Below are 20,547 nucleotides of genomic sequence, written 5' to 3' on the forward strand. Positions count from 1 at the left end.
TATTTGTCCAATAAACGCAGACCATAACTCACAGCAGATGTGATGGATGTTTGTTACTTTGTACTTAAACTGCTTTCACAGATGATAATTTCAGGAATTATGATGAGATTCTTTGGAGGAGAATGCATCCTTTATTGTGCAGTTATGGAAAATACAGGAAATAATAGCTTGGAAAACTCCAGATGTAAACTCCAGAATTCAACAGTTTCTATGTCACTCAAAGGAATTTCTGAAGGAACTTGACTTTGCTGTGACTTTGCTGTTTCTCACATCAACACACAAAAGCCAGCTTAAAATATAATAACCATAAGGCAACTGTGTGTGGCAAACTGTCCAATAGAAGGGGACACACAAAAGTTCTTCAGATTTATCTTCAAAGATTTTCCAGTGAAACATGAAACCAAGTTTGGCAAATTTGTGCAGCCAGACCCCATCTGGGGTGCAGGTTCCTGCAGCACTTCACTGCTGGGAGGCTGCATGATGTGGCTGGGCTGGCTCAGAGGGATGGGCAGAGAGATGGGGAAATGGGATCCCACCTTCCCTGTGGGGATAAGGCTCAGAAGGGGCTGTTTGAGTGTCATATTCTTCATGACTAAAGAAGCTAAGATAAGAGAACTGCAGGAAGCAGATGTGGTAAAGATAGGAAGAGAAAAACCTATCTGCGACTAGCAGCAGATTCAGGAACCTGCTAGAGAAGTGCCAATAAGGGCACCAGAAAGAAAGTAACTTCTCTTAGTGATAAGGTGCCATAATAATGACTGCTGGATGTCCCAGAATTTTTTTCTTTCTTGACAAGGATTTATGGCATGTAGAGGAATAATCAATAATTTTTCTTTTTAAGGCAAAAAATAAATCTGAAAGTTACACCATGGACTGTCCTAGAAGCACACAGCTTTAGAATTCACTGAAGAAGTGTTTTTTGCATCACAGTGTCTAGGAGAGAAAGGAAGTACTTTTAAAAGACATCAATTCAAAGAAAATAACAGGGGTGAGTAGAGAAAGATTTCTGTGAAGTTACACCACTAGTAACATGACCAGATGCTTAAAGAGTACAAAGGTGGGCAAAGGACAAACTGAGCTCACCTCTCTGTTGCTCATGATAAGAAAGATCTGAATCAAGCTTTTATCTGCAATGTCCTCCACAGGGAGACCAGGGCAGGCGGGGCTGGGAATTGTGGGCACAGCTGAAGCTCTGAGTATCTGGGCTTTCCCTGCCAGCCACAAAACATCAGATAAGCTACAGTTCTCTTTTCTGCAAATCCTATTCCCTAGGACGTTGCTAGATCATAAGTATTTTATGAAATTATTGTTTCATTGGCTCAGGTTCTTACTTCCTTTTAAAGATTTGAAGAAAGAGTTAAGTTGCATTTTCCATATGCAGAAATATCATAAATTGTAGAGAAATGGAAAGCATGCAAGATTCTACAGTAAAATTTAAAATGTTACCAGCTCAAACTATCTAGTACAGCTCTAAGTTCATGACAGAGCCTTCATTTAGTAGGTATGTGCACATTAAGCACATTACTAGTGTCAGTGAGAAAATGTTTTTTTGGATTTGGGTTTTATTACATTGCCCTTTCAGACATCTATGTGTACAGCTCAGTGATCCCTCTTGACCTTGCACGCCCTGAAAGCCACACTGACAGATAACTTCACCAAGGGCAGATTTGCAATACAAATGAGCTTGCTGCTTCTGTTAGTTTCAGTTTTCAAAGCATAAAATATTCCACCTCTGAGTGATATACTGCAAAATATCTTTAGTTCTACTGTGCATTTAATGGCAAACTACACAAAATGCTGCCATCTTGCGTTTAAAGACAAGGTAAACATGCTGAACATTTTGATAAATAGAATCTGTGGTATAGAGATTTTATGCTGTAGAATGAAGGGAATGAATAATGGAAAAGACATAGCTTTGCTTAATAATCTGCTTTTAAAAATCCCATCTCCAGAGCACGTGCCTACAAGCTCTTGGAGCCAAAGTCAAGTGACTGTGCTATTTTCCAGAGCTGCTCCAGGGTCAGATCGAACTATTCTGACCATCCCGTCCAGCCGTACAGGCACTGCGGAGCTGTGAGATGTGCTGGGTGCCCCAACCCAGGAGACAGCCAAGGTCAGGCTGGATGGGGCTCTGATGGAGCCATAGGCGTCCCTGCTCAGCGCAGGGAGTTGGGACAGGTTCTACTCACGCTGCATTTTAGAAAAGGCAATAAGCAGAAGCCGCCTGCACAGCACGTGTGCTCGTTGTGTAAGGAACTGCCTGCCTCCGAGTATGGAAAACACGTACGATGTGCTGCATAGTGCCACAACGGCAGCGGATAGTTTGCGTGTTTCTGAGGAAAAGCTATTTAAATAGGGCGTTGTAGACTCGTTCAGTCCGAAGGAACCTGCAGAGGTCATCAGGCTGAAGTGCCCGAACTCCGGGGCTCACTCAGGCACGTTACAGCAGGCATTATCCGAACGGCTCCTGACCGCTGCCAGGCCAGGGGCACGGACCGCCTCCCAGGAAGCTGTTCCAGCGTCTGGCCAACCTCACAACTCACAGATTAACGCTAACGCCCGGCGGAAGCCCGGGTCCGGCTCTGTGCCATCTCCTCACGCCCCGCCATCCGCACCGGGGAGCGCGGAGCGCAGCGCAGCCCGCGCTCGTGGCTCGGGCCGACTTCCCGACCTGACACGGGACAGCCCGGGGCGTTCGGCCCCACGACACGCCTTCAGCTCCGTCACCAGTTTCGCTGCACCGGGTTTTCTCGCTTTTATTTGGCCTGCCATTTAATCGCCCGCACTCTCACCCACTTCCCACCCCCCCTCGCCGGCCCCACCACGCAGCCGCCCGCCCGGCCCGGCCCTCCCGCCTCAGCCACTGACGGCCGGCCCGCCGCGCACACCCCCGCCCCGCCAACATGGCGCTGGCGCTGGCGGCCGAGCGGGGCCGGCGCTGCCTGCGGGCGTTGCGGCGTCAGTGAGTGCGGGCCGGGAGGGAACCGGCGTCGGCGGCGCCCGCGGGGGGAGGGAGCCGGGGTGCGGGGGGGGCCGTGTGCGGGCGGAGGACCGGAGGAGCCGCGCCGACGGGCGGAGCGCTGTGCGCTGAGGGGGCGGCGGGCGCTGGGCCGCTGCTCGGGGCGGGACGCGAGCCCGCTTCTGTGGAGAACAGCGAGCCGGAAGCACCCCCGGGCCCGGCGCTTCTAACGCGGCGTTTCCAGCACTTCCCTGCGGGCTGCTTTGGGGCTCGGTGCCCCTCCCCGCCCCCCCTCTGTGCCAGCAGCTCGCTCCTGTGCTGCTCGTGCCTTTCCCTCACGCTTGCCCTCTCTGCGGTAAATCCCAGTGTCCGATTTGCCCACCAAAAGACGAGAAGTCGCTCACGTTCGCTGTTCCCATCTGAACGCTGCTCAGAAAGCAGGAGGGAAATCCGTTGTTCTTGTTGTGTCTCAAGGAAAACAGCCTTACAAGGAAACAGCGAAGTCTGTACACCCTTACCGTGCTGTGCTTGGTTATGCTGTGTTTAAATAGCAGTATCAGAGTTGAGCTGGCGCTGTGCTTTCACCTGAAAATAGAAGTCGTTCAGCTGCAACTTCTTTGCTTGCTTCTGTAACAGCCCCGTTTGTAATTGCAGGCCATGGAGCCCCGCGCTGCTGTTGGCAAAGTGTGCCTCCACAGCAGGTATGTTGTGCTTCCTTGGGCTGCCGGCCTCAATTGCTCGTGATTTTACCCCCCTCAGTTGCAGGGGTGATTTTACAACGGTTTTAGACTGTTTTATCTGTATGTTTTGTATTAGTTTTTTTTAATGAGCATTCTATATTTGTATAGTCTTGGAAAACAGTAGTTTGCACCTGACTTAACAGAACTCACTTTTAATTTGAGCAACATTTTGAGTAGTTTTATCTGTCACAGTGGTACTCAACTCACGTGAAAATTACTAATTTTCGTGATGGTTTCCTGTGTGATCCTTTATGATACAGAGACTGCAAAGCCAAGCATGACAGTACTTAAGCAACATTAGAAATGATTTAGTAAAATTTAACAGGGTGATCTAAATTGACCCTCTTGTCAAATTTCCTAAAAGCATACATTTTAGAATTCTGAGATGTATTATCACTTTATTGGTTAATTTTAACTGGTGCTAGTTTAACTAAAGAAATACATAAACACTGTAAATTGTTTTATTTTGAGGAGTGTTTTTAAGGTATATTTCATTTTAAAATTGCTTACTGTGCTTTGGTCTTTTAAACAGAAGGTCACAGCATAGGGAAGATTCTGATTGCAAACAGAGGAGAAATTGCGTGCAGAGTGATGCGCACAGCAAGGAAGATGGGTGTGAAGTCTGTAGCAGTTTATAGTGAAGCAGACAGAAATTCCATGCATGTAGCAATGGTGAAGTATATTCATTATGTTTATGATTGGTTCTGGAAACAATGAAGCGTGGGACTAACATTCATTTACAATGGTAGTTCTAATGAGTAAGCTAAATGTGAAAGTTGGTGTGTGCAGTTGATTTTTCACTTCTGTAAAGTTGTTCCCAAGTTTCCCTTGAATCATTGAGTGGTTTGCTTGATCTCAGTATTAACACCTGTCAGTGTTACAGAAAGTGCAGAAAAGTTTGGTGCCCATTGGGAATTAGAGAATTGTCTTTGATGTTGAGAAGGTCAGAATTTGTTTCTCCTAGTTGAGCTGCTCTCTGAAGTGAGAGATTTAATCTGAGATTTAAGAGATTTTAACTGTTGCATGCCAGCAGTCATTTTAAAATGAAAAGTATACTGCTTTTCATTGTCTGTAATAAATAGTCTATGCAATATCTATTTTTGCTGTATCAGGCAGATGAAGCATATTGCATTGGTCCAGCACCCTCACAGCAGAGTTATTTGGCCGTTGAGAAAATAATACAGGTGGCCAAGACCTCAGCAGCACAGGTATGTTGGTCACAATTTAATCTTTGGATACGTGGCTGGTGTTTAGTTTTTCATGTTTACACATGATAGTTCCATCTTTTGCTTGCCTGGCAATATGTTGGAGTTTCAGGGTTTTCTAAGCTAGACTAATAGAGAAATAGGCTGGTAACTTTATTCTATTTTAGGCTATTCATCCAGGTTATGGTTTCCTCTCAGAAAACACAGAGTTTGCAGAGCTGTGCAAGCAAGAGGGAATCATCTTCATAGGTCCACCTTCATCTGCTATCAGAGATATGGGTATTAAAAGGTATCTCTTTCTAATTTGTTACTTGGTTATGCAATTTATAGCTTGCTAAGGCTAATTTTGTTAATTATTTTATTCCACCAATTTTAATGTTCTTTTTTTTTATTCTATTTTTGAAAGAATAAGTTCAAAGCTCCTGTTGACATAGGATTGTTCAGTCATTAGGATTTTAATAATTAAGTACCCAGTTGAATCTAGTCTTCCATGACTGGGACCTTGCAGTGTTATACAGATACAGATTTAGCAGTCAGGTTGGCTCTCTTGCATATTGGTACCATATCATCAGAAGTTCTTGTGGCTGGTATAAAATGGGATGGTAAGTTTTATTCATCAGAGGACCTTCTTCTTAGTTACTTGTGCTGGCAACATTTCTTTGGTTTGTGAAGTTTAAGTCAGGGATAAGGAAATAAGGTTATTACTAATACATGAAATGTGTAATAATTTCAGAGAGCTAATCTGTTTTCACTTGCTAATATGAGGGTGAATTACCTCTGTAATTTATCTAGTTTGGCATGCTTGTTGGAAGTTATTGTTATGCTTGAGTGTTCCATGCCATCCTGTATGAAAAAAGCTTTATCTTTGTACAACTTTAAATGTGGTTTTTGCAAGGTGCAATATGGTGATTTGGAAATGTATGGTTTTGGCCACCATGAAGTAGGCCAAAGGGTAGAATAGAACAGTAAGCCTGAAAACTGACTGCTACTTTTATCTGGAGATCTTGGAGAAAAAAAATCCCCACTTGAATCATTTGATTAATTAATTACAGTAAAATTTGGTGTAACGCATCTATGTAAGTAGTCCCATTGAGATTAGTGGAACTGCTTTTATGAGGAGAATTAACAAGGGTAACATGTACAGGTTTGGAACTTAAGAGAAAAATGTCTTTGTCATTCTAAACATAAAACTGTTCTGTCAAAGCACTTCCAAAGCTATAATGTCTGCTGCTGGCGTTCCTGTTGTTGAAGGTTATCATGGAGAAGATCAGTCAGACCAGTGTCTAAAAGAGCATGCCATGAGAATAGGATATCCAGTAATGATTAAAGCTGTTCGCGGCGGTGGAGGAAAGGTAAGGAAGTTAACACATCTGTTTATCACTGCTGTGTGATATGCAGTGTTATCTTGCATCAGTTTCTAGTGGTTGATTGTATGAAAACAAACTGGAAGGCTATTTTTGGTTAGAATGTATTAGTAATGTCCAGTACAGCACAGTGAAACCTGGCTGCCATTCATTGTTGAGTCAGGCAAAAAAGTAAGTAGAGAGTGCAGAGTGGACAAGTTTTATTTTTATTTGTTTCAGTGGATTTCTGGAAAATCACATAAGCAGGTGGTCTGCTGTATAGGTTTATCTGAGTGAAAGTAGTTGTTACTTAGTGTCTGAATCAACTTATTTGATTAACAGTTTTAAGTGTTACATAAAAATGATTAGAGATACATTTAGGGTTTTTTTTATATCTGGACACTTTTTAATGTAGAATGAATTCCCAGCCTAAATCTGAATTTTACTTCAAAAACTTTTCTATGAAAATAGAATGATAGAGAATTGGAGTTATTTCCAAAGTAACTAAAAATCAGTTGTTTTTTTTTTCTCTGCCAGTATTGAAACATTCCTGTGATATTTAAGAATCAAATTGAATTGGCACTCATCGCTATCAATGGAATGATCATGTCTATATACTGCATTTTCAACTGTGCTTTCAGCAGGACTCCATAGGGCTGACTTATTGCATGTTAGTGTTCATGTTTAGGTATTATTGTGAAGTTGCTGTTTAGTTGTGAACCTGTTGGCGTGCATACAGGATTTTTCCTGTATTCTTAGCTATTTAGATATGTGTTTTTGTTTGTTTGTTTGTTTGTTTTTAATTTTTATTTTTGTGTTTACTAAGGGCATGAGAATTGCTCATTCAGAAAAGGAGTTTCTGGACCAACTAGAATCAGCAAGGAGAGAAGCAAAGAAGTCTTTCAATGATGATGCAATGCTGATTGAAAAATTTGTAGATAATCCAAGGTGAGAAAGATGTCTTAATATAAATAGGGTAATGTTTATTTTTACTATAAAATAAACATAGGTGTTTTAATAATAGAAGCTGTAGTCTTTAGCTCCTACCTGGCCTGTGAAACTGAGCTTATTTTTACTTACTACAAGCTTTTGACAGAAGTATTTTAGTAATCTTCTTTCTTGAACCATCATTGTAAAGAAAGAGTTCATTAGAAAGAAGGCAGTGCCTTGCTTGTGCTGTCCACTGGGCATGAGAAGATCTCATTAGATTCTTGGGGAGTTTGCCTAGCATTGGAGGACTGTCTGGATGGTGACAATTATTTGTTAATTTTGTCCATAGAACAAAGCTCTGCCTCTTGATAGCTGTCTCTGAAATTGTGTGTTAAAGTAAATAAGGTTCTTGAGTCAGGATTGCTGAAGTCTGGTATTAGAAGCAGGACTAGTGCTTCAGTTTAATGCACTGTGACATTTGTTGTTATGGAACAGGCATGTTGAAGTCCAAGTGTTTGGTGACCAGCATGGCAATGCGGTGTATTTGTTTGAAAGAGACTGCAGTGTGCAAAGAAGGCATCAGAAGATCATTGAAGAAGCACCGGGGGTGAGCAGAATGCTCTTACATTTTCCTTTTTTCTTATATTTCTTTTTTTAATAAAACTTTTAAAAGTCATTGCTAATCCCATCTGATCTACTTAATGGGTAGAAATTAATTTCTAATTCTATGTTCTTGTTTTAATTTTGCTGTAGAAAGTGTTCTAACTGGAAAAAAAAATGATGTCTTTAGGAAAATGATTTCAAGAAAAAAATACTAATCAATGCTGTAAGTGAAATCTAAGGGTTATGCTGTGGTTTCTAAATCTTCATGCATAGGAGTTTAATACCACTGAAATTTGTAATCTTATGTATTTTATTATTATTTACAGCCAGGAATTAATCCTGAAGTTCGAAAGAGACTTGGAGAAGCTGCTGTGAAAGCAGCCAAGGCAGTGAATTATGTGGGAGCAGGTGAGTCTAAATAAATCAATTTTCTTAGGAGTCCATCCTGGGATTGTCTTGTAAAATGTCCTTTTCTTTAATACTTCAGGAACTGTGGAGTTTATTATGGACTCCCAGCATAACTTTTACTTCATGGAGATGAATACCAGGCTGCAGGTGGAGCACCCTGTTACAGAGATGATCACTGGGACAGACTTGGTGGAATGGCAGCTTAGGGTAAGTGATAATTGATTTTACATGCAGAACTCCTTTTTGTCTGGTGAGTAGTGCTCTTTGATAATGCCTGTGGGAGACCAGCTGTATTTTCAGGTGCTTGTGTCATATGCAGCCAACTGGGTGGAATTTTCTTCTTCTTTTAGTTGTGGAGAGAAAAGTCATTTTCTCATGTATTTAACAAAATTATAGAGAATGTGAAAAGTAGGAGGAGAGGGGTCCTGATCTTTCTCCTAGCATTCTAACCAACTTCTTAAACTCTAATTTAAATGTATTTCTGGCTTAAAAATCATTCTTTGATCAGATTGCAGAAGGAAAACTCTTTACAAAAATATCTGATTTTTGCCAGTATGGTCCTCCTAAAATAGATGTGTGGTTGTGTGGACTCGAAACAAGCTATTTCTTCACACATCTCACAGAGAGATTACTTGCATGTTTGGACAGGAAGTTTTGGACCTTATGGAACTGGAAATTAGAAACCAATTCTATTTAGGTAAATCCAAAAGTCAGCACAGCAGCATACATTAAATCTAAGTAGGTAGGGTGGTGAAATGTTTAACGTAAGCAAAAATTAAACCAAAATACCAAACGCTGCTGCAAAAAGGAGGAGCTTTTGGCTTGTAGGTCTAGGAGTGGAAGCTGAGCATCAAGAGCTGAGAAGTATTTTGCTGTCCCTGCTGAAAGCTCTGGCTTGGTGACAGAAGCCAGAATATAGAAAACCCCGAACAGTTAGAGATTAAATACTGCTCAGAGTTGTTAGTAAGAACTGGTATTTCCCATGTAGATGGAGACTGGAGCTTCCTGGTAAAAGGTCTCCTATCTGCTCAGCTGCATCATGCTGCTTATTATTCTATCCCTGAAAGAGTTTTTTAAGTCTCAAACTTTTGTGGTTTTTGTGTTTGTTGGCATTCCTGTATTTGTAATAAAAATGTCTTTGAGGAATAAAATGGACTTTTCTTGCCTATTGGAGATTCTTAAGTTACTAGGAATAGAGAAAGAATCACTTACATATACAAATCCCTCAGTATGAGAGAGAATCAGCAGTGTGTGTCAGCAGCGCTGGCTGCTAATGATCCCTTTCAGCATCTGCTGTTAGAGCCATTTTTCTCTCTAATAAAGTCTTGTCTTAGCTGATCAACCTTTAACTTAAATGTGTATTTTTTTGGCATGCCAATAGGGGAAAATAAAATGATAATGTTTCCATCATATTTTAGCTGTGTGAGGTCAATTTACAGTAATAATTTAAAACTCTTTGACTGGTGAATCTCAGAAAAAAGGAAGGAGTAATTTCAGAGTTTGCTACTTGTAATTTAACACTTTTTGTGTTTTTTTTTTTTTTTTTTTTTTACACGCTTTCTAGTTGTTTGTGTTTGGAAGAGATATATTTAACCTTTCACACATCAACAGAGTATTGATCCTGCATTAAAGAAGAAAAACTTTTTCAGGTTGCGGCAGGAGAGAAGATTCCACTAACGCAGGAAGAGATTCTGCTCCGAGGCCATGCATTTGAAGCCAGAATATATGCTGAAGACCCTACCAATAACTTCCTGCCAGGGGCTGGGCCCTTGGTGCACTTATCCACCCCACCTCCTGATAGAGACACCCGCATAGAAACTGGGGTCAGACAAGGTACAGCTGAAGGCAGCGGTGAAATGGGAAATATTTGATATTCTATTTACTTCTTTATTCATCTCTATTCAAGCTATTGTCTCTTGGACTGTGCTGATTATATTCTTACCATAATTTACCAGTCCTGCAGACTGCAACGAAAAAAAAGTAATTTTTGTAATTTTACTTCTGCAAAAGCTGTGTGCTGAGATTTTCCTTGGAACTGAAAAGCCAGATCAGATCATTAAAGATAAATATTCTTTAAGAGCATACAGAAACATGGCCATGTTCACTGCCATGTGTTGTGCTTTCAGAAGGTACATTCTTGAGTGTTACAGAACTTTCTTCATGTATTTTAGGTGATGAAGTTTCTGTTCATTATGATCCAATGATTGCAAAGTTAGTTGTGTGGGCTGAGGATCGTGAGGCAGCCCTGAGAAAGTTGCGGTACAGCTTGCATCAGTATAATGTAAGTAAGAGGAACCCAGTGTGGTTCCCATGCTTGAAAAAGGCTCTTGAACACCTTGAGCTAACAACAAACAGATACAATCACCTCTCCTTACTATTTCTGAAAAGCTTTCTTTGACTTTGCCCTGGACAAAGGTAGTGTTTTAGAAGCAGAGTGCTTTTGAGAAATCTACACTTGTTTTTTGTTTTTTTTTTTTTTTAAAAGCATTGATTTCTTAGGTAATACAACATACAACATATTAGTTGAATTAATTCGTTTTATTCATGAACTTTGTGTTTTGTTGGTGCTGTGTAAACAAAGTTTCAATGCATAAGTTGAGCAGAAAGCTGTGTATTCATTCATGACTTCATTTCACTTTGGCAATATGCTTCTTTTTCTTTTTTTTTTTTTTTTTTTTTTGACAGATTGTAGGATTAAGCACTAATATTGATTTCCTACTGAGCCTGTCAGGACACCCACAGTTTGAGGCTGGAAACGTGCACACTAATTTCATTCCTCAATACCATGATGATCTGTTTCCAGCCAAAAAGGCAACTCCACTTGAAGTTGTGTGTCAGGCAGCTCTAGGACTAATACTGAAAGAGAAAATGCTATCAGATGCCTTTAGAAATCAGTCAAGTGGTAAGGATCATTCTTCTTTTGCTTTATTTTACTTGTGACTGGATGAGACAGTGCTGTGAGCACGTGTGATTATTTTGTGTAGTCTCTTTTTATCTTATTTAATGGCTGCTCAGAGTTCTGCATGATAGCATTTGTCAGTTACTTACGCACACAGCAGACTGTGGCTTTTGATAAGAGAGAGATATCGAATATATCACCACTGTAATGTACAGACTACTTTCCTAGGCACTCCAGATAGCGCCTGTCTGAAAGACCTTGGGGTTCTCAATCTGTGTCACTGTGTGTCCTTTTTGTTCTTTAAGCACACAAGCTCTGAGTATCTCATTGTTAGTTCTACAGTTGGTTCAAGGTCTTCAGAGGTGGACTGACTGGCTGGGACTGGGAGGGGCAGTAGAGTTTAATGGAATGAACAGGACTCTGGGAGCCAAAAATTCATGAATTCTGATGCTGTTAATGCCTTTACCACTGGCACATGTGATTACTGTTAACAAAAACTTGATATAAATCTAATGTATGCTGCAAACAACCTTGTTCATTTACTTTCCTTCCCCACTTGGAATATCTTGGAAGCATGGAAGATTGGGATTCTTGCTTTAGGAGAGGAGGAACTTATCAGGCAGTATTTAATAGTGATGTATCCAATCAATTCTTAAAAACACCAAATAACAGAAAGTTCCTCAAACTTTCCAGGCAATCCTCTATTGTGAGTTCAAACTCTTACAGTAAAACCTTTGGCTAAAGTTTAATCCGAATGTGCCGTGTTGCCTTAGAATTCTGATGCTTTCTTGTCCTCTTCAAGGATGTGGTCATGGAGAACAGTCAATATTCTTCCTCTTAGCAAGTGCTGTTGGTGTCTTGTTTTCTGTAGGTTACACAGCCTCAGTTATTTCTTCTTGAAGTTTGAGTTTGGGATTGTCTCCAACCTTTTATGTGCAAAATAAATATGTAAGTGTAATGGTAGTGATACTAGGACAGTCTTTTTTTTTTTAATGGTTTAAGTTTTAACTGTTGTGTGTTTTGCCAAACTAACTAAAGCAACATCTCTGTATATTTTGTATTTTAGATAAATTCTCACCATTTGCATCCAGCACTGGAAGAAGAATAAATATATTATATACTAGGAAACTGTCTCTACTGGATGGAGAAAACAGTAAGTGAATAAAAAAGCATGAATGAAGGAAGAGGAGATAATTGAAATAACTTGATCCATCAACTGGTACTTGAATGCTCAAGTTAAGAAATAGCAAATAGTAGCAGTATCAGTTCTAAGCAATTGATGCTGGAAAGGAAATTCACAAGGTTGCAGGTTTAATTATTAAATGCATGCTCTTAGATCTGGAAGAGATATAAACTAAATTCAAATGACAGTAGTAATATTTGTCATTTAAATGAAGGTTGACATTTTGGAAGAGCTTTTGGCTTTCGTTTGGCCTCATGTTGGTGTGATAGCATTCAGCACTTGTTTCCCATAATAAAATCTGTGCTCTGCCCAGGTAACTTGAAATCCAGATTCCCAGAGCATGACTTCAGCTTTGAAAAGTAAATTGCCTAAAATGCAGTGTGAAGAATTCAGTTCTGCTAAGCTAATCTGAAAATACTACTTTTTTTTTTTAGGTCTGTTTTAGGTCTCTTAAAATCAAAATGGTAGACTACATCCTTGTTTATTTGTTATTATTCTTTGGGTCTTATTATTAAATCTACCTACACGTGTGTTTTGTTTTATTGAGCAGTTGTGGATGTTGCTGTAACTTACAATCGAGAAGGATCATACAGCATGCAGGTACAAGTAGACTTTGTTCAGATATTTCATTAAATAAACAAAGAATGAATTTCTCATAGGCTTCTATTCATACCATTTTAAAGTACATAGCTCCTACAGAATACAACTCCAGATACATGAACTTGTTTCTTAAGTGGTTGTCTCTGAAGTAGTGAGAAAATAATTGTACTATTGTATGTATATCCACGTGTCAGTAACTCATATCTTTTTTTTTTTTTTTTTTTGAGGATAGGACTATTTAGATAACCCTCAAACAATTGCTCAAACAATTCTTAGAGTATTTTGAGTGTATTGATTACCTAAGTCATGTAAGAGAGCTTTTAGAATTTAAGTCTACCCATATAAGTAATGTCAGCAAAATATAAAAAGAGACTGGAAGGAATGTTGAGTGCTGGGGAGGTGAAGTGCAGCTGGGGAGAATGTAGGCTGCTGAGATGAAAGGAAGAATGGGGATTGAGGTGGAAATGGAGAGAATCTGGAGTTATGGGGTTAGAAGCAGAGCTGTGTGCCTCAGGAGCCGATGATGAAGAGGACAGTGCTGTGGGAGTGCTACAAATTGAACGTAGCACGCTTATGTTCACATTCGTATCTAAACATTCTGAAGTTGTGGCACAGATCACATCACTAAACAGAATAGTCTTCTGTTTTTTTTTCTGTTCTGCTCACTTTATAATTTTACTGAGTGCTATTGCATGGTTTATGATAAAAGCTGTCCTAGCAAGAGTGTAACAGTTAATCTGAGCTGTCTGCATTGGATACATAATACCTTCTATTAATTGAAAAATACAGGATACATATCAGATTTATGGAAATGACTTTAAAAAAATATCCAGAATTTATCTGTGAAGAATCACAGGTTATGACTGTATACTAGAAATACTAACTTCTGCTTTATTATTTTAGTGTTCCTGAAGGGTTGGGCTTTGTCCTTACAGAAGCATTTAACTTTCAGATTCAAGACAAAATGTTCCTGGTTTCTGGAGAAATCTCTACTGAGGGCGATTCGGTTTACTTGAGGTCTTCAGTTAATGGAACAATGTGCAAGTCCAAACTGGTCATTTTGGACAACACCATTCATCTCTTCTCCCTGGTAAAGTTCTTTTGGTTATCATCAAAAGTTTAACGTTTTGTTCATGTGGATAAACAACATAAGTTGCAACAGAACGTGGAACAGAATCATAATTTAAATTTTTATTTTGTCCCTAGTGTTTTGATACTTGTTGGATTTAGAACTGCAATTGGAGGTTGGTTCTGAATGGGCAGATCAAGTACTTGTAGAAAGACAAAATGCGATTAGGGGAATCAGGGGAGTTATAAATGATGGTTTGGGGAGGGGAGGCACCTGAAATATTAAAGTGGTTCAGTATCTTGTCTTGCACAGAACAGTAACAGTTGCTTCAAACTGTTACTTACTTTGAAGGCACTTGTAACTCTGATAATTTTGTATTTTCATTTTAAAATAAAATGATAACAGATCAGTATTGATCTGAGGAAAGATAATTTCAGCCAATACTTAAAAAAATAAAAATAAAAATGTTATGAAGAGTTACCAGGACATTATATACACTCTGTGAGTAATGGCATTATTTTGGTCTGTGAAACACCATATTGACAGTGCTTGCCAATGAAGATGGCAGTGTCTTAGCAGCTTATCTCCTCCTTCTGCAAACAGCCTTTACTAATATTCTAGCACTTGCTATGCTGTTGCAGTGTGAATGGGGAAGGTGTGGATTTGGGGCAAAGGGCTGCATGGAGCCTCATTTTCACAGGCATAGTTCCTTCCTCTCTGGTCACTCAGCAGCAGCAGACACAGCTCTTAAAGACTTCAGCACTGCAAAGCAGCCGGTGTGCCTGCAGTCCTTTTGCTCTAGCCCCAGTAGTCTACAAGCTGAAACAGTGCATTTACCTTTTCATACAGCTAGGTCTGTCCTGGCCCATGTCAGCACGTGTACTAGTGGTATTATTTTATTGTTGTTAACTCTTGGTTTTATTTTCTGTAGGAAGGCAGTGCTCAGATTGGCCTTCCTGTACCCAGGTACTTATCTGCAGTGAGTTCAGCGGGGACGCAGGGTGGTGCCGTAGCTCCCATGACAGGCACTGTTGAAAAGGTGATTATAAAAATATGAGTGGGAAAATGAATTCTACAGAATTGCATCGAAGTTCAGTCTTCCAGACAGTGTTTGGTTCTGTACTACCAGGAAAGAATTAGGGCCAAAAATGTCATTGCTGTACATCTCCTCCCCGTTTTCAATTTTCTAAAAGTCCTGTTTAGTTTGACTTTCCAGTAGCAGCCCAAGATTGTTTTCAGACTTCTGGGCTTTTTCAAGAGGTCAGGAAGGTATGAATACATAACTAATCTTACTGTTTCAATATTTTTTCCATCACCTCTATTGCTTTCTAAGCCGAAGTTCCTTGAAGTGTTACAGGCTGTTCGACCCATTTCATCTGAGCAAAGAATGTGATGAGACATCCTTGGAAAAAAAAAAAAAAAAGAACATTCAGTAATGTCTCTTTTGTTTAGCTCTGTTTTTTGCTGCTTCTGTTTTTCTGTTGGTTTTTTCCTTTAGCTCAGCAAATTGTGTGTATTTTTGTGCGATGGAGAAGTTTCATCATAACAGAGATCTTCAAGATAGTTAATTTTAGTAGTTAGAGGAATGAACCCTGAAAGGGTGTGAGCTGTTTCAGAGGATGGAGTACACTGACTGTGGATCTCTTACATTCTTGAGTGATACTCTAGAATCCTAGAATATCCTGGATTATGAGGGGACCCACATGGGTTGTGGAGTCCAACTCTTGGCTTCACGCAGGACTACCTGAACATTAAACCATATGTCTATGGACATTGTTCACTTACTTCCTGAACCCCAGCAGGCCTGGTGCTGTGAGAATTGCCTGAAGTTCAAGAAGTGTTCTCCTTCAGGGAGAATCAGGGCTGTGGAAAAATTGGTGGCTGCTGAAATCTCTCTGGAATTTATTTTTAGAAGAAACTTAGTGGCTTGCTCCAGGAAGAGGTTCTGGACTTCATATCTCAAAATAGAAGCTTTTAAAACCCAGATGGGGCAGAATACATTTTCTCTTCAAGTGTTTCCTCTTTGACACATAAATGGCTTCCCAGTCAACCTGTTGACTGTTATCAAACCTCTTTGTAAAACCTTTGACTCCCCTTGAGTATTGTGTAAGGAACTCAAATACCCAATTTGGCAACGATAAAGATATTATGAGGCTGTTTTATAAATCCACTACTAAGTGGATTGTCCTAGCCAAGATCTATCTCATGTATTTTAATGACACAGACATGGATGACTTTTTTTTTCCAACATTTGAATTGTAGGTGTTTGTGAAAGCAGGGGATAAGGTTGAGATTGGAGACCCTCTAATGGTTATGATAGCTATGAAAATGGAGGTGAGTGACTTTATATATATAAAGTTCTAGTTGCTGAGAAAATAAAAGATATGGTCATGCTTGTATCAGTTTTGATTGCATTAATGAAGAGTGGTGCAGATTGTTGCTTGCAGATGTTGTTATTGCTTTATATGCTGTAAAACAAGCGTTGTGTCTGTTGAGCTTTTAGGGGATTACATTTGTTATTATTAACAAATGATGATGATGTAATCCCTGGCACTCTGCAGATGTGTTAACATTCATCTGGTTCCCCTGTCAATCCTTCATTCCCCTCCCCGAGAAGCAGTGATCCTTTCATTTTTCTAGTACAGACCTGTCTAGGAATATTTCTTGCTCTCCATGATTCTAAAGTCTGTAGTTACTTTGTGCATAAATTCAGCTCATGGTGATTGCAAATGTGACGAGGATTTTGTTGGACAATTTTATAATAATTTACACAAAAGCTTTACCAACAGCACACTAAAAATTTAGTTGTCCAGATGGCCATTGTATGTTATCACATTGCTTGGCCATGGCTCAAGTTGCTTGAACTGTGGTCCTTGTAGCCTGAGCTGTTCAGGTTTGGGTTTATTAGTTTATTTTACACTTTAGTTTGAGGTAGCAGAATTAATATTGTTGAGAAAGCTCCCTTTTTCCTTACAGCACTTTTTAAAAATTACACTAAAATAACATGGAATACAACATCTCTGCACACTAAGAAAATAACCCCATTTACAGTTGAATGCCAAATGTTTGTGTCTCTCCAGCTGACATCTCAGACCACTGGCTGGGCTGTTCTCTTTGCAGAGTGTGAAATTGCAAAAATGTTATTTAAATGAATCCTTGCTTAATGTGCTTTTGAATATTAGGCTCATCCAATGTAGAAAACTATTAAGAATCAGAGCTTGAAAGGCCAACTAACAAGTAGGCCAGTGTGAGGATCAGGATTGAACACACTGTTTCTGTCACTAATAGCTGGGTTCACATTTCTCTGTCTGTAGTAAATCTGCAGATTCCTCTTAGAGGAACAAATCTGTTATACGATTAATATTGTAGACAAAAGCTGTATTATTTCTGCCAGCTATCTAATGTAACAGAGAAAATATTATGAAGCAAAATAACTTTCAGCTGTTCGTACTGCAAAATACATTATTATAGCATTTCTGTCCCTGGTATACTTATCAAAATAAATGCTGATGAGGAAATAAAACTTGAAAAAAGGCTAAGGTAACATTTTAGAATAAGGCTTAAAATGAATATAGAAGTGTTGAGGAAATAAGTGCATTGTGTGCTAATTGCACTGAAGAGTATAAGAGTATTATAAGTGTTTGCTGGAGAGAGAGGAGGAAAAACAGCCAACCCTTGTGCTGATTCACTGTTGATCTGTTTCTATGCAGCATACCATAAGGGCTCCAAAGGCAGGAGTGATAAAAAAGGTGAATTTTCAAGAAGGTGCCCAGGCCAACAGACATGCTCCACTAGTGGAATTCATGGATGAAGCAGCTGAATCGAAATAAAACTCAAGGAAGGTGCATTTTATTTTTTCTACTTTGCTGATACTCTCTCAGGAGGAGGTTTCTTCACCTTTTTGTCTAAGTGTTTTGTATAACGGATTGTGGAATTGGTTTCCTCTGCACACACTGCTTTGGCTGCCAGTTATTCTGACTGAACATCACTATACTGTAATTGTGTATATAACTTGTGGACCTACGTGGTTGTTGTTCAGTGACTGTGTTTGCCTGTGGAAAGGCATCATAGTGGGATAAGACAGGGTTCCCTTAAAGGAAGGAGAGGTGAGTAAGGGCTCCACTGACAGCAAGGGGTCTACTACCTATTTTTTCATTCTAATATGCCTTTTTTCCCTGAGATGTGAGAGCACTGACATGAAGGAAATCTGAAAGGTTGTAATAATTTCATGAATTAATTTCTCATGCAGAATTCCTGCTTGTGGCCTTATCTTTTTGCCTCAGTAGGGAATTCAGGACTGCTCATAGCCCAGGATCCCTCTGTCTTTTTAGGTGCACCTCTTTTCCTGTTTACCTCAAGGCATAGTGGTAGCTTGCATTTCAAATATTATTTTAATATACTTTGAGATACCTGATAAAAAACATTTTAAGAATACATGGTGGGGATTTGCTACACTAATCAAAGTTGGAATGTGACTGCTTTCCAGAAATAGCATTTGATCTCTAAACATGAAGTAGTAGCACTGAGAGGTGATAAGCTTATTCAATACTTGGAAAGTGTGCCAAAATAAAATACCAGCTTCAAAATCCTCATTCCTTTTCTCACATTGTTTATGTTCCAAAGTGGTATTTATTAGCTGGAGTGTGAAGTACCAAGGTCTCTATAACAACATAAAATATGACTAAGAAAAATATTCTTTTTTGCATTTGTTGTGTTGTAGAAGGGAAAATTTGTAGGTTTTTTTTATTTGTAAAGCAAACATTTCTCAGACAGCATGCAAATAATTTACCAAATATTTACTTGTTTAAATAACAGCTCAAAGATACAGGAACAGGGAAAGAAGAAAGTGTTTTAATTGTGACAGAATTAGAAAATGTTCTCACATTTTGGTTAAGGTGAAATTGTGCTGGTCATATGGACTTTTGATACATTGCTTTTGGATGATAGTGGAGTTGATGCTGCACAAAGGAACAAATACAAATGCTGCAGTGATCCCAAATCTGTAGTTAGATCTTTGCAAGTGGATCCTTATGTATATTTCATAGTCAAGATACAGTGTCTGGGGGGAATTTTCTGCTCAGATCCCATACCTGGCAGCCTTACCTGCGATGCAGGCAAAAATTGTAGAAATGAAATGGGTCTAGGTGGTCTGTATATTAAAAACATTGAGTACTGCTTTTCAGTATCCCTGCTAATCCATTGACACCTAACAAAAAACAAAATTCAGTGATCATCTTGTAGATATTGCCACAGTGATTTTTATTTACCACTAAATAAAAATTAAGCTTAACTTGGATTGTTTGTTTTATTTTTTCCCCATTTTGTTCTTTCTTTGATTGTTTATGTACAAATGTTTATGTATTAAAGGGTTTTAATCAGCTGTATGTGTATCACCTGATATCTGAGACACTGCAACCCGCAGATTACATTTAGGAAGCAGTAATCTGAATGGTCATAATGGGCTCCACTGCAGATAAGTTGAGTGACTTGTTTTTATTTAAAAATTGAATCTACATACAGAAATGGGAACTTTGACCTGAAGGGATGCTACAGATTTGCTTTTTTTTTTCCTGCTTGACATTACTCCATTTCTAGATCTGTTTTACTATGCTGAATCTGTTTTACTATGCTGAATCTAGAGCAAACCTCACAGCATGATGTTCTGTGTCCACATAGCCTGCACTGCTTGCTTTTCCCAGCCAATGGACAGCAGCGTGTTCTTAGGAACCTGATGAGATGTTATTCGTTGGGAATGAAAGGAGAAAATCATTTATCCTTTTACCTGTTTCAATTTTCCCTTGCTTCTGAAAATTAGCTATTAAGTTTTCCACAATATGGGTTTCACTGAATTTTGGTTTTTCAAATAGTGATGGTTTTGTTTATTTTGGGATTTACACCCTTAGAAAATCTCTTGCAGAATTCACTGTCAGAATTTGTACACTTGAAATAACTGCTACAATGTGATCTAATTTATCTTAGAGAATTATTAAAAGTAGATTATTATTATTATTCCTGCAATCTAGAATCTTAAGTTAAAGTATTCTTTACGAATGTGAACTCTGGAACATTTTCTTGTGTTTTTAATGTGAACGAGTAAGAGCTGTATGATAGTAACATCGATGTAACTGCGCTGTTGTCTGTGGAACGTGTGATGGTTGAGAAAGAAAGAAAATTATTCTTATTGGTCAGCAAGCTTCTTGGTTTTATTCAGCACGTAACCTCCTCCTTCATAATGTGAATGTTAACCATACCAAAGTTACAGCCCTCCTAAGCTGTAGTTGGCACCAGCACGGATCTCTCAGTCAGCTTTGCTCTCACACTCAGCTGCTGTCAACCACTGCTGCTCTGATAGCTTAAAGCCAGCATAGGTCTGAACTGTGAGGCCTCAGCTCATGCTGAATTAGTGATTAGCAAAGCAGGAAAGCAGGTCTGTGTTCTTATTTCAGCCACTGACTCACCGTGACTGCAGGCAAATCACTTAGTGCACATATTTGCCTTTGTTTCCTCCTGTGTAATGAGGATGACAGTAATTAAAACGCTGTAAAATTTGTGGACACAAAGACTTTTAAATAATTTTCCACACTTGCTTGTAAAGTTGTAAAGTAAGA

The 20,547-nt window shown here is 39.3% G+C and overlaps 1 protein-coding gene across 1 annotated transcript; it reads left to right on the forward strand.

The window, feature by feature from the left end:
* Positions 1-2,843: 2,843 nt before the first annotated feature.
* Positions 2,844-20,508, forward strand: MCCC1 (methylcrotonyl-CoA carboxylase subunit 1). The gene is made up of 19 exons (XM_031603589.2): positions 2,844-2,962; positions 3,614-3,660; positions 4,232-4,371; positions 4,812-4,907; positions 5,072-5,193; positions 6,109-6,256; positions 7,074-7,195; positions 7,673-7,784; positions 8,107-8,188; positions 8,268-8,395; positions 9,838-10,021; positions 10,360-10,469; positions 10,874-11,090; positions 12,154-12,240; positions 12,821-12,870; positions 13,823-13,960; positions 14,871-14,978; positions 16,202-16,273; positions 17,650-20,508. Exons 1-19 carry the CDS (start codon positions 2,904-2,906, stop codon positions 17,767-17,769), a joined length of 2,142 nt encoding a protein of 713 aa, XP_031459449.1. The 5' UTR covers positions 2,844-2,903; the 3' UTR covers positions 17,770-20,508.
* The last annotated feature ends 39 nt before the right edge of the window (positions 20,509-20,547 follow it).

This window comes from Phasianus colchicus, chromosome 10, assembly GCF_987193195.1.
Source record: "Phasianus colchicus chromosome 10, bPhaCol1.hap1.1, whole genome shotgun sequence".
In the NCBI taxonomy this organism is placed as follows: Eukaryota; Metazoa; Chordata; class Aves; order Galliformes; family Phasianidae; genus Phasianus; species Phasianus colchicus.

What these genes read in the sequence shown, in the direction of transcription:
- MCCC1 (XM_031603589.2), top strand. Translation starts at nt 2,904, where the DNA reads ATGGCGCTGGCGCTGGCGGCCGAGCGGGGCCGGCGCTGCCTGCGGGCG. An exon ending in AAAGTGTGCCTCCACAGCAG is followed by an intron (nt 3,661 to 4,231) that starts GTATGTTGTGCT and finishes TCTTTTAAACAG; the next exon opens with AAGGTCACAGCATAGGGAAG. An exon ending in AAGGATCATACAGCATGCAG is followed by an intron (nt 12,871 to 13,822) that starts GTACAAGTAGAC and finishes TTTAACTTTCAG; the next exon opens with ATTCAAGACAAAATGTTCCT.